Source organism: Manihot esculenta, chromosome 11 (genome assembly GCF_001659605.2).
Source record: "Manihot esculenta cultivar AM560-2 chromosome 11, M.esculenta_v8, whole genome shotgun sequence".
NCBI classification, from domain to species: Eukaryota; Viridiplantae; Streptophyta; class Magnoliopsida; order Malpighiales; family Euphorbiaceae; genus Manihot; species Manihot esculenta.
In genome coordinates this window covers 6,405,736-6,420,772 of record NC_035171.2, presented here as the reverse complement: position 1 = coordinate 6,420,772, position 15,037 = coordinate 6,405,736, and the positions used below count along the sequence as shown (strand labels likewise).

Here is a 15,037-nt window from a genome sequence, read left to right as displayed (position 1 = left end):
CAGGTTGAGTTTGGTATATGTTGAAAAGGAAAAGTTTTAATTTTATGTATGTTGTTGATCATGTATGGGATTAATCAGGTTCACGGGATGTATGTTAGGCTTGCTACGGGTCCCGGCGGCCTTAAGTCGACCCGGATCCTAGCGCCGGTAGCGGTCCGATTTTCGGGTCGTTACAGCTGCATTCTGTTGTGTAAGACTTGATTTTTTTTCTCTGCAATAGTTGACTTGTTGTCGCAATAGATAGTCGTTGGCGTCTTGATTTCTTGTTGCATATCTTGAAGAATTATTCTTAGCTACATTCCTTCACATACGACGCTTGTAGTTGCTATCAATTCGGTTTCAGTTGATGATAAAGCCACTGTCTTCTGCTTTCTTAATGACCATGAGATTTTCTTTGTTCCAAGGAAGAATGCATATCTACTTGTGCTCTTACTGTCATCAACGCTTCCTACCCAGTCATTGTTTGATAGCCAATGAGATTTGATTCTTCCTCACACTTATAAAGAATACAAAAGCTCTTAGTTTCCTATGATATAGCAGAGTATCTCTTGGCAGCTGTCAAATTTCCTTTACATGGTTGGCACATTTACCCTGAAACAATGCTCACAACATGAACTATGTCAGGCATTGTATTTGTGAGATAGATGAGTGATTCAACCAGAGTTCAAAATGTTGCCTCATTCACCCTTTCATGATTATCATCCTTCTTCAACTTTTCATTTTGTGCCATAGGTGTTGCTAATGGTTTGCAATTTGCCATGTTGAACTTCTTGAGTAGTTCTTTTGCATAATTTTCTTAAGATAGGAATATTTGTCCTGGCTATTGCTTCACCTGCATTCCAAGCAAGTACTTCACGAGGCCAAGATAAGTCATCTCATCTTCTTCCATCATAGGTTTCTCGAACTCCTCCATCATCTCAGTGTTTGTGCTTGTGTATATCAAGTCATCCATATAGAGACATAAAATTAAGAAATCTTTTAGATCTCGTACGTTGATATAGAGTGATGGCTAGCTAGGACATTTGATGAAGTATTTGTGAAGCAAATGCTTATCAATCTTGTGATTCCATGCCCAAGGTGCTTACTTTAGTCCATATAACGCCTTCTTTAAGCTTGTAAACCATGTCTTCTTTTCCTTGAATAATGTAGCATTGGGGTTTCTCCACGTATGCTTCTTCTTCGAAGTCCCTATCAAGAAAAGCAGACTTGACATGTAATTGATAAATTGGGAGTTTGAGTTGTGCGGCTACTCCTAGCACTACTCTAATCGTCTCCATATATACCACTGGTGAGAATGTTTTGGAATAGTTTATTCTAGGCTGTTGAAAGTATCGTTTTGCCACTAATATTGCTTTGCTTTTATGCATTGAACCATCCTCATTGTACTTGATCTTGTAGACACATTTCTGCCTAATAACTTCTTTATCTTTTAGCTTGTGAACTAGCTTCCATGTTTCATTCTTCTTTATCATCCTAATATCTTCTTCCATTGCTTTCACCCATTCGGTTTATTTGATTGCTTCATGAAAACCTATTAATTTTGGATCAACCGTCCATTTTTAAAGCCTTTCTAAACATTAATTTTTTGAAAGTGAAAGAAAGGAAAAACTTCTGACCCTTTTTTTTTCTCTCTTTTTTTCTTACCAAAGCAAAATAGATAAGGGTGACAGCTAAATATTTTCAGTATATTATTGACTTGGCAGAGTCAAATTCGAGTCTTTATACTCAATCTCCGATTAAAAAAAATCTCTTATATGATAAATGTTTGACAAATTGAATTATTAGTTTAATAATAAGACATAATGTGTTCTACATGAAAATTAGAAAATTGTTTTGCGTATTTGTTTTATGTCCAGTGAAATCATTATAGCTATTGTTTATAATGAAATTTATATATTGACTTTTACGGAGATTCAAACTCAGTTTTTTTACTCCCTCTCTACATATGAGTCTAGGGAGAGAATCTCAACTTTAATTTTCTTTTTATTTGGCAAGATGTTTTTGATTGTATGTTGGGCTTATATTTGTTAATTCATCAATGAAGTAATATCTTTGGAAAAAAAGAAAATTTAAATAAAAATCATCATATATCTAAAAATTTCTTTTGCCATGTGATAGTATTTATGGAGAGGTTGTTTGATTTGTGGTTAATAGTTAAATTGTTTTTGTATTTTATAACTATTAATTTTCTATTATTGTCTTTTAATAGTTATAACGGGGGATTGAAAATTTATTTTTTGATCATGCAAGATTACATTGAAAGTCCAAATGGGCAACTAGTTACAAGGTCCAATAAAGAAATTTCCATTGAAAACCAAGCCCAACTCACAACAGCACTGCCTATCCCAGCATCGCCTTTCAAAATCATCCCGTCCAAACCAGCATTGTCAACGATCATCGAACAGAGGACAAGGAACGAAAGAACAGCTTGTATGCCAGAATCAAAGCATCCAAACAACCTAAAAACACAACTCAACACCCGAAAAACAAGGCTTAAGGAAGGAAAACCAGAAATGGCAGATATCAAAGCGAAAGCATAATACACACCTTACCATCGCCAAGCATAGTCCCGACTGAGAATATAAGCAAGGAAAGATGCCATGCCATTTACTGTCTATATAGCCATGGAGCAACCAGTAGGAGGGAACCTCCAGCGCCGATAAAATTTGTATGCAAATGAATAATTAATTACTACAATAAATTTTAAAGTTATTCACAGCCCGGAGGATGTGCTCCAATAAAAGTAACTTTAGCGTTTACACATGAAGCTGAAATGGGTGATTTAGACTTCTTAATGCCTGTATAGGTCAAATCAACATCATCTAATTCAATCTTTTCACACGGCACGGACGGACTACATAAAAAATTGACTGCAACTTTTGAGGTCGAGGTTCCCCTAATATTGTTGTAATGAACATTAGAAATTTTCACACGTGATGGCTGCAAAAATTGAAATCCATAAATACATTAAGTTAATTAAATTAATGTATGAGTAATATTGATATTAATTTGACTAATATCAAATCATAAATTACCTTTGTACTGCTGCGAGAACCATACTTTTGATCAATGATGATAGGATTCTTAACTGATTTCATGATAATATCTTTAAAAGTAATGCTTGAAGCTGCGCTTGGTGGAGAGTCAGCCCAAGTTTTGATCCTCAGGCCATTTGTTGTGTTGAATAATGTACAATCACTTATTGTAACATCTTTAACATCTGCTTCATTTTTATACTTGCCAAGGCTCCCAATACTATTGCAATACAAGAAATTAAATAATTAGATAAGCGTTAAATTCACCAGCTATATTGTATTAGTGTATATACATACACAAACCTACCTAAGGCCGTGGCCTGGACCACAAAAGATTTTAGAGATGGCAGCATTGGTGACTCCTTGTCCAATGGAAATGCAATCATCACCGGTTCCAATTTTGCTATTAGTTACTACAACACCATTAGTATCACTAATATGCATCCCATCAGTATTAGGGCTTTCACCAGAAGCCACTATATTGAGATTACTAGCTTTAAAATTAGTACAGTCTGTGATATGAAAGTGAAAATGTTTGCTGTTGATGGAAGTAATCTCGGAAACAACGGCATTGGTTACACCTTGGAACTTGATAGACTGCATCACATCAAGAAATTAGTAATTTTTAATTTTGTTTAAGGATTTTTTATATCGAAAAATTAAATATATTTAAATACTTACAGTAGGAAGTCTACCACAATCTTTTTTTTTCTCACAGTCAGTGTTCTTCCAAACAGAAGATCCTTGTCCATCAAAGGTTCCTCCACCGGTGAGAACAACACCATTAATCTTTTCAAACAAAAACCAAGTATCCTCCGTATATTTACTCAAATCATTTGTTCCTTTTACAGTTCCTTGAACTTCAACGATTATAGGCTTGGTACTTTTGCAAGGCCCTTGAAATGTGATGGGCGCTGTCATAAAAGTCCCTTTAGGCACACGAATTTTTGCCGGACCATCATTCTTGCATGAATCCTTCCAAGCTTTCATAAATGCCTAAATAATTGAATAGATTATTAGAGATTGGTTATGAGAAAAAACTTCGTCATTAGATAATGTATAATGCAGTCGAAACTCACCATTGTGCAATCAGTCTTATCATCTCCCTTAGCACCATAGGTGGTAATATCGAAAACCTTAGTAGTAGATGCATCGGCAGCTTCAACACGGCCACGACGCCCACCGACGCCAATATCACAATGAATTTTTCTATATTTAATAGAAAAATAAAGCCTAAGATGAGAAGAGTCTTACTATATGAGAAAAATACTAAGATGTTGGTCATGGTGATTGATCAACTTTAATTGAGTAGTCCTCAATATCTATTCTTTTGCTTGATTTTTCATGCAATATGAATGATATTGAGGACTACTCAATGATGATCCACTCCAAAAGCGCTTTGGAATTTATAGCTTAGAGAGTTGTAACATCTAACTTTCTATTTTTGCTATATTTTATATTTAGTTAGCTTAACAGATAAATTACTATATAAATAATTCTATCTACTGGATGAAATTAGTTCAAGTAAATTAGTTAATCGATATTTGTTGTAAGAAGGTTTAATCAGATAAATTTAGTAGATAGTTAAACGGCCATCCATTTTAAGTAAAATTTTGTGCAATATTGTCAAAATGCTCCAGCAACCATTGAAAAAATAACTAATTAAGAATTATATTTTCATGTCATCAAACCATAAATGTGCAACGAAGTTAACTAAATCCTGTTTTTTTAAAAAAAAAATTAGATAAATAATACAGTATTCTCTCATATATATATATATATCTAATGACATCATACTATAAATTCATATTATTATTATTAAATAATAAAATAAAAATACTTTATGCTTGATAATTATCTTAATTTATAATGTATAATTCTCCATAAATTTTGTTAGGCATAGAATGGAACTACATGTACAATTTAAAGGGCTATGGCCCCTAAGCTTTGCAACTTATATATATATATATATATATATATACCTATAGTTTTATAAATTTTCAATTTTTATATATTTATGTTTAGCCCTCTAACTTTATAGAACTTATATACATGACCTTATATTATTTTTGTTAGAAATATACATTTGATCTTCTTAAATTTTGAAAATATTATTATAAATATTATTATAAATATTAAAATCTTTTGATTTTTTTATATTCTCCTTAATTTGCAATTAAACTTTTAAAAAATATTTTCTTTTAAGCATAAAAGTTATTTCTAGCCTTTTTAGAGTAAAATAAAAACTATAGAGTACAACTGTATTATATATAGGATGCTTATACAGTATAATAAATAAATAATTTTGATATATTTGTATATAATTTTTTTTAAAAAAAATACTAATTAATTATCATCTTTTTAGAATTTTCTCATATAGAATCGCTTATACGTTAGAATGGTTGCGATATACAAGTTTTCCTAGTTGGGGATGATATCCTATCAATGTTTCTTAGACTAATGAAGGAAAAATGTAAGGCATGGATTGTCATATGTTTAAACCCATTACAATTTTATAATCTATGAAGAGTTGCAAAGATCATCCAGTCTTAAATCAAAGAGTGATAGAGTCGTAAATCACGAGAGGACTATAAATTGTTAGTTTTTTAATGTATTTAATAAAGGTAAATTAATGGTTAAAGGTGTTTATAATTTTGGTGGAGAAATTTGAGTGATACTGGAACAAGGGATAGTTTATGGACTAAAGATAAAACTTTATTAATTGAGCAGGATTACAATGGGATTTGACAAGTGGGCTATAATTTTGTCTCCATGATTTCAGCACCCTCACAGCCTATTTAAAGGCTTCTTAAACGACTTTAATAAGTCGATTTACATTATTATTATAATTATTTTAATTTTTCTAGAATTTTCTATGCTTCCTAGAGTAGTACTCTAATTTTACAATTTTTTAGAATACTTCACAATAATAGCATTTAGTCTAGATCAATCACATATTTGTTTTTCCAGATTGGTATTGAACACTACTCTTCGAGCTAGTAAAATCTTTAACTCTAAGTAGATCCCGAAAGAAGATGAACTTCTCCGTGGAGATCGCCTTAGTGAAGATTCTTGCAAAAATGCATTGAAATTTCTCTTTTATCAACGAGCTCTCGAATGAAGTGATGTCGTAACTCAATGTGCTGCATTCTGTTGTGTAAGACTAGATTTTTTTTCTCTGCAATAGTTGACATGTTGTCGCAATAGATAGTCGTTGGCGTCTTGATTTCTTGTTGCAGATCTTGAAGAATTCTTCTTAGCTACATTCCTTCACATACGACGCTTGTAGTTGCTATCAATTCGGTTTCAGTTGATGATAAAGCCACTGTCTTCTGCTTTCTTAATAACCATGAGATTTTCTTTGTTCCAAGGAAGAATGCATATCCACTTGTGCTCTTCCAGTCATCAATGCTTCCTACCCGGTCATTGTCTGATAGCCAATGAGATTTCATTCTTCCTCACACTTATAAAGAATACAAAAGCTCTTAGTTCCTTTGATATACCAGAGTATCCTCTTGGCAGCTGTCAAATGTCCTTTACTTGGTTGGCTCATTTACCCTGAAACAATGCTCGCAACATGAACTATGTCAGGCATTGTATTTGTGAGATAAATGAGTGGTTCAACCAGAGTTCAAAATGTTGCCTCATTCACCCTTTCATGATTATCATCCTTCTTCAACTTTTCATTTTGTGCCATAGGTGTTGCTAATGGTTTGCAATTTGCCATGTTGAACTTCTTGAGTAGTTCTTTTGCATATTTTTCTTAAGATAGGATTATTTGTCCTGGCTATTGCTTCACCTGCATTCCAAGGAAGTACTTCACGAGGCCAAGATAAGTCATCTCATCTTCTTCCATCATAGGTTTCTTGAACTCCTCCATCATCTCAGTGTTTGTGCTTGTGAATATCAAGTCATCCATATAGAGACATAAAATTAAGAAATCTTTTAGATCTCGTACGTTGATATAGAGTGATGGCTAGCTAGGACTTTTGATGAAGTATTTGTGAAGCAAATGCTTATCAATCTTGTGATTCCATGCCCGAGGTGCTTACTTTAGTCCATATAATGCCTTCTTTAAGCTTGTAAACCATGTCTTCTTTTCCTTGAATAATGTAGCCTTGGGGTTTCTCCACGTATGCTTCTTCTTCGAGCTCCCTATCAAGAAAAGCAGACTTGATATCTAATTGATAAACTTGGAATTTGAGTCGTGCGGCTACTCCTAGCACTACTCTAATCGTCTCCATATATACCACTTGTGAGAATGTTTTGGAATAGTTTATTCCAGGCTGTTGAAAGTATCGTTTTGCCACTAATATTGCTTTGCTTTCATGCATTGAACCATCCTCATTGTACTTGATCTTGTAGACACATTTCTGCCTAATAACTTCTTTATCTTTTAGCTTGTGAACTAGTTCCCATGTTTCATTCTTCTTTATCATCTTAATCTCTTCTTCCATTGCTTCCACCCATTCCGTTTATTTGATTACTTCATGAAAACCTATTAATTTTGGATCAACCGTCCATTTTTAAAGCCTTTTAAACATTAATTTTTTGAAAGTGAAAGAAAGGAAAAACTTCTGACCTTTTTTTTTTTCTTCTTTTTTTCTTACCAAAGCAAAATAGATAAGGGTGACAGCTAAATATTTCCGTATATTGAATAATTCAATGTACTTTTAAACAATAAAATAGTGTATTTTCAGTGCTGACAAAATATGTAAAGAGAAGGAGAAATAAATCTTTAAACCTTTTATTTAATATGTCATGGTTTAGTAGCTAAAATAATATACTGACTTGGTAGACCCAAATTCGAGTCTTTATACTCCAATCTCCAATTAAAAAAAAATCTCTTATATGATAAATGTTTGACAAATTGAATTATTAGTTTAATAATAAGATATAATGTGTTCTACATGAAAATTAGAAAATTGTTTTGCGTATTTGTTTTATGTCCAGTGAAATCATTATAGCTATTGTTTATAATGAAATTTATATATTGACTTTTACGGAGATTCAAACTCAGTTTTTTTACTCCCTCTCTACATATGAGTCTAGGGAGAGAATCTCAACTTTAATTTTCTTTTTATTTGGCAAGATGTTTTTGATTGTATGTTGGGCTTATATTTGTTAATTCATCAATGAAGTAATATCTTTGGAAAAAAAGAAAATTTAAATAAAAATCATCATATATCTAAAAATTTCTTTTGCCATGTGATAGTATTCATGGAGAGGTTGTTTGATTTGTGGTTAATAGTTAAATTGTTTTTGTATTTTATAACTATTAATTTTCTATTATTGTCTTTTAATAGTTATAACGGGGGATTGAAAATTTATTTTTTGATCATGCAAGATTACATTGAAAGTCCAAATGGGCAACTAGTTACAAGGTCCAATAAAGAAATTTCCATTGAAAACCAAGCCCAACTCACAACAGCACTGCCTATCCCAGCATCGCCTTTCAAAATCATCCCGTCCAAACCAGCATTGTCAACGATCATCGAACAGAGGACAAGGAACGAAAGAACAGCTTGTATGCCAGAATCAAAGCATCCAAACAACCTAAAAACACAACTCAACACCCGAAAAACAAGGCTTAAGGAAGGAAAACCAGAAATGGCAGATATCAAAGCGAAAGCATAATACACACCTTACCATCGCCAAGCATAGTCCCGACTGAGAATATAAGCAAGGAAAGATGCCATGCCATTTACTGTCTATATAGCCATGGAGCAACCAGTAGGAGGGAACCTCCAGCGCCGATAAAATTTGTATGCAAATGAATAATTAATTACTACAATAAATTTTAAAGTTATTCACAGCCCGGAGGATGTGCTCCAATAAAAGTAACTTTAGCGTTTACACATGAAGCTGAAATGGGTGATTTAGACTTCTTAATGCCTGTATAGGTCAAATCAACATCATCTAATTCAATCTTTTCACACGGCACGGACGGACTACATAAAAAATTGACTGCAACTTTTGAGGTCGAGGTTCCCCTAATATTGTTGTAATGAACATTAGAAATTTTCACACGTGATGGCTGCAAAAATTGAAATCCATAAATACATTAAGTTAATTAAATTAATGTATGAGTAATATTGATATTAATTTGACTAATATCAAATCATAAATTACCTTTGTACTGCTGCGAGAACCATACTTTTGATCAATGATGATAGGATTCTTAACTGATTTCATGATAATATCTTTAAAAGTAATGCTTGAAGCTGCGCTTGGTGGAGAGTCAGCCCAAGTTTTGATCCTCAGGCCATTTGTTGTGTTGAATAATGTACAATCACTTATTGTAACATCTTTAACATCTGCTTCATTTTTATACTTGCCAAGGCTCCCAATACTATTGCAATACAAGAAATTAAATAATTAGATAAGCGTTAAATTCACCAGCTATATTGTATTAGTGTATATACATACACAAACCTACCTAAGGCCGTGGCCTGGACCACAAAAGATTTTAGAGATGGCAGCATTGGTGACTCCTTGTCCAATGGAAATGCAATCATCACCGGTTCCAATTTTGCTATTAGTTACTACAACACCATTAGTATCACTAATATGCATCCCATCAGTATTAGGGCTTTCACCAGAAGCCACTATATTGAGATTACTAGCTTTAAAATTAGTACAGTCTGTGATATGAAAGTGAAAATGTTTGCTGTTGATGGAAGTAATCTCGGAAACAACGGCATTGGTTACACCTTGGAACTTGATAGACTGCATCACATCAAGAAATTAGTAATTTTTAATTTTGTTTAAGGATTTTTTATATCGAAAAATTAAATATATTTAAATACTTACAGTAGGAAGTCTACCACAATCTTTTTTTTTCTCACAGTCAGTGTTCTTCCAAACAGAAGATCCTTGTCCATCAAAGGTTCCTCCACCGGTGAGAACAACACCATTAATCTTTTCAAACAAAAACCAAGTATCCTCCGTATATTTACTCAAATCATTTGTTCCTTTTACAGTTCCTTGAACTTCAACGATTATAGGCTTGGTACTTTTGCAAGGCCCTTGAAATGTGATGGGCGCTGTCATAAAAGTCCCTTTAGGCACACGAATTTTTGCCGGACCATCATTCTTGCATGAATCCTTCCAAGCTTTCATAAATGCCTAAATAATTGAATAGATTATTAGAGATTGGTTATGAGAAAAAAACTTCGTCATTAGATAATGTATAATGCAGTCGAAACTCACCATTGTGCAATCAGTCTTATCATCTCCCTTAGCACCATAGGTGGTAATATCGAAAACCTTAGTAGTAGATGCATCGGCAGCTTCAACACGGCCACGACGCCCACCGACGCCAATATCACAATGAATTTTTTCTATATTTAATAGAAAAATAAAGCCTAAGATGAGAAGAGTCTTACTATATGAGAAAAATACTAAGATGTTGGTCATGGTGATTGATCAACTTTAATTGAGTAGTCCTCAATATCTATTCTTTTGCTTGATTTTTCATGCAATATGAATGATATTGAGGACTACTCAATGATGATCCACTCCAAAAGCGCTTTGGAATTTATAGCTTAGAGAGTTGTAACATCTAACTTTCTATTTTTGCTATATTTTATATTTAGTTAGCTTAACAGATAAATTACTATATAAATAATTCTATCTACTGGATGAAATTAGTTCAAGTAAATTAGTTAATCGATATTTGTTGTAAGAAGGTTTAATCAGATAAATTTAGTAGATAGTTAAACGGCCATCCATTTTAAGTAAAATTTTGTGCAATATTGTCAAAATGCTCCAGCAACCATTGAAAAAAATAACTAATTAAGAATTATATTTTCATGTCATCAAACCATAAATGTGCAACGAAGTTAACTAAATCCTGTTTCTTTAAAAAAAAAATTGGATAAATAATACAGTATTCTCTCATATATATATATATATATCTAATGACATCATACTATAAATTCATATTATTATTATTAAATAATAAAAATAAAAATACTTTATGCTTGATAATTATCTTAATTTATAATGTATAATTCTCCATAAATTTTGTTAGGCATAGAATGGAACTACATGTACAATTTAAAGGGCTATGGCCCCTAAGCTTTGCAACTTATATATATATATATATATATATATATATATACCAATAGGTTTTATAAATTTTCAATTTTTATATATTTATCTTTAGCCCTCTAACTTTATAGAACTTATATACATGACCTTATATTATTTTTGTTAGAAATATATGTTTGATCTTCTTAAATTTTGAAAATATTATTATAATATTAAAATATTATTATAAATATTAAAATCTTTTGATTTTTTTATATTCTCCTTAATTTGCAATTAAACTTTTAAAAAATATTTTCTTTTAAGCATAAAAGTTATTTCTAGCCTTTTTAGAGTAAAATAAACACTATAGAGTACAACTGTATTATATATAGGATGCTTATACAGTATAATAAATAAATAATTTTGATATATTTGTATATAATTTTTTTTTAAAAAAAATACTAATTAATTATCATCTTTTTAGAATTTTCTCATATAGAATCGCTTATACGTTAGAATGGTTGCGATATACAAGTTTTTCTAGCTGGGGATGATATCCTATCAATGTTTCTTAGACTAATGAAGGAAAAATGTAAGGCATGGATTGTCATATGTTTAAACCCATTACAATTTTATAATCTATGAAGAGTTGCAAAGATCATCCAGTCTTAAATCAAAGAGTGATAGAGTCGTAAATCACGAGAGGACTATAAATTGTTAGTTTTTTAATGTATTTAATAAAGGTAAATTAATGGTTAAAGGTGTTTATAATTTTGGTGGAGAAATTTGAGTGATACTGGAACAAGGGATAGTTTATGGACTAAAGATAAAACTTTATTAATTAAGGAGGATTACAATGTGATTTGACAAGTGGGCTATAATTTTGTCTACATGATTTCAGCACCCTCACAGCCTATTTAATGGTTTCTTAAACGACTTTAATAAGTCGATTTACATTATTATTTTAATTATTTTAAATTTTCTATAATTTTTTATGCTTCCTAGAGTAGTACTCTAGTTTTACAACTTTTTAGAATACTTCACAATAATAGTATTTAGTCTAGATCAATCACATATTTGTTTTTCCAGATTGGTATTGAACACTACTCTTCGAGCTAGTAAAATCTTTAACTCTAAGTAGATCCCGAAAGAAGATGAACTTCTCCATGGAGATCGCCTTAGTGAAGATATCTGCAACTTGCACGTCGGTCTTGCAAAAATGCATTGAAATTTCTCTTTTATCAACGAGCTCTCTAATGAAGTGATGTTGTAACTCAATGTGCTGCTGTAATACCCGGCTAGACTCTGGTATCGGAATTCCAACCGTCCGGTGGAATCTCGAATGTCGGAGACCTCTAGAAGGGTAAAATCATGTTTTCACAAATGTTTTCATGTTTTAATGATTTTTAAGTAAGAATGAATTTGAGTTTTCAAATGAAAAAGACCATGGAACCTTTACCAGGTTCAGCCGCCGAAAGTCATGTTCGGCCGCCGAACGTGGATAGGTTTTGAAAGCACTTTTGGCCTCCGAAAGTTTTGTTGCAAGAAACCAGGTTCGGCCGCCGAACATGCATGAGATGTGGGGGCACGTTCGGCCCCCGAACGTGAACTGGCCAGCCCCTATATAAGAGCTCCATGGCCGAAACGGGCGAGTTTTCTCCCCATTTTCGACCACGGTGAGTTCTTGCCCCTCCATGGTTCGTTTTTGATGATTTTCCTTCAATCCCTCATATTTTAACAAGGTTTATGTCGTTTTGAAGAGATTTGAGCAAGTTTTGGAGCTTTGAGGTTCAAGAACTCAAAATCTCCCACCTCCGAGATTAGGACGTCTCCCTCTCGATCTTCAAGAGGTAAGAGCCGATCTTAAGCTCATTTTATGTTTAAAGTAAGTTTTATGCAAGATCTATGGGGTAGAATGCATGTTTAGCTCATAGTTAGGTTTTTGAGTTAATGTTATGCTTTGAGCAATGTATGTTGTTTTGTGTTGTTGTTGTGTGTTGTAGTTGGGGTTTAAGTTAGTTTGAAGCCCCTAGGAGCCAATGTATGTATATTTGCATAGTTTGGATGAGTTATATGCATGTTGGAATGGAAAGGAGAAAACTTTGTGCAAGGGAGCCAAGTTTCTGCCCTTTGGCAGAAACCAGGTTCGGCAGCCGAAGGAACTTTCGGCCGCCGAACATGGCTGGGGAGGCAGGCCTTTCGGCTGCCGAAGTTGCCCCCGAAAAGAGACTTTCGTCTCTGTCTGGGACTTTCGGCCGCCGAAGGTGCCGCCGAACCTGCCTGGATTTCGGCTCTGGAGGGACTTTCGGCCGCCGAAGGTGCCGCCGAACCTGCCCTGTCCAGCCTTCCTTTGCATGTTTTTGCATGATTGTTTTGAGGTGTTTTAAGGGAGTTTTTGGGGGATTTTTTAGAGTTATGTTCTAGTATGTTGGTCCCTCATTTGAGTCCACATGTGTAGGTTTGGACCCGAGGAACCGAGGACCCCAGCAGTGAGTCAGCTGCTTCAGTCAGTGTCAGAGCTAGCCAGAGGTGAGTGGAATGACTCTTATGCTTTTAAATAAATAAATAAATCAGTTTTGAGCATGTTAATGCATCACGGATGCCATGTGATATTCTAGGATGCTTGCATTAGAAATCACGAATATGTTGCATTGCATAATATGTTGTTGATGTGGATGAATATTGAATGATCCATTAGCCCTCATATGTTATGACATGATGATATGATATGGAAGTCTAGGTGTGGCCTGCACTACGCCCCTGGCACTATGTAAGAGAAAGACCGGATGTGGCCTGCACTATGCCCCCGGCATCATGGATTATGTATGTTATGTTATGTTATGTATAAGAGAAAGACCAGGTGTGGCCTGTACTATGCCCCTGGCATGATTGGATTATGTAGAGGGCTAAATGGTGACAAGTTCATCCTTGATATGATTAGTTGTGATGTGATGCATTCCATGTTATCATATGTTTTAAATGCTTTACTATTCTGCTCACTGGGCTCTAGTAGCTCACCCCTCTCCCAAATTCCCCAGGTTTGCAGGTACGGGTTAGACAGAGAAGTCAAGAAGAGTAATGAAGTCTTATGTATGTAATAGTTAGAAAGTGGACATGACAGATTGTATAATGATGTATAGATATGTAATGTAATGATATTGAGGTTAGAAGTGTGCTTGACCATAGTTTAATGTAATCCCTTTTGAAACATGATCTTAATGTTATTGATGTCCATGTTTAGCCAACTCAACTCTTGTTATGCCACCCATTGGGGGCTTTGATGAGATCCCACAGAGGGATTAATGTTTAAGTTATGTTTATGTATAGTGCATGCACAGGTTGAGTTTGGTATATGTTGAAAAAGAAAAGTTTTAATTTTATGTATGTTGTTGATCATTTATGGGATTAATCAGGTTCACGGGATGTATGTTAGGCTTGCTACGGGTCCCGGCGGCCTTAAGTCGACCCGGATCCTAGCGCCGGTAGCGGTCCGATTTTCGGGTCGTTACAGCTGCATTCTATTGTCTAAGACTATATTTTTTTTCTCTGCAATAGTTGACTTGTTGTCGCAATAGATAGTCGTTGGCGTCTTGATTTCTTGTTGCATATCTTGAAGAATTATTCTTAGCTACATTCCTTCACATACGACGCTTGTAGTTGCTATCAATTCGGTTTCAGTTGATGATAAAGCCACTGTCTTCTGCTTTCTTAATGACCATGAGATTTTCTTTGTTCCAAGGAAGAATGCATATCTACTTGTGCTCTTACTGTCATCAACGCTTCCTACCCAGTCATTGTTTGATAGCCAATGAGATTTGATTCTTCCTCACACTTATAAAGAATACAAAAGCTCTTAGTTCCTATGATATAGCAGAGTATCTCTTGGCAGCTGTCAAATTTCCTTTACATGGTTGGCACATTTACCCTGAAACAATGCTCACAACATGAACTATGTCAGGCATTGTATT

General features: G+C 33.8%; 1 protein-coding gene across 1 annotated transcript; it reads right to left on the bottom strand.

The window, feature by feature from the left end:
- Positions 1–8,383: 8,383 nt before the first annotated feature.
- Positions 8,384–10,454, bottom strand: LOC122724994 (exopolygalacturonase-like). The gene is made up of 7 exons (XM_043961389.1): positions 10,248–10,454; positions 9,849–10,163; positions 9,475–9,764; positions 9,168–9,387; positions 8,881–9,072; positions 8,685–8,746; positions 8,384–8,591 (listed from the first exon to the last, which is right to left on the bottom strand). The coding sequence occupies exons 1-7, from the start codon at positions 10,452–10,454 to the stop codon at positions 8,384–8,386; spliced, it is 1,494 nt and encodes a 497-aa protein (XP_043817324.1).
- Positions 10,455–15,037: the final 4,583 nt, after the last annotated feature.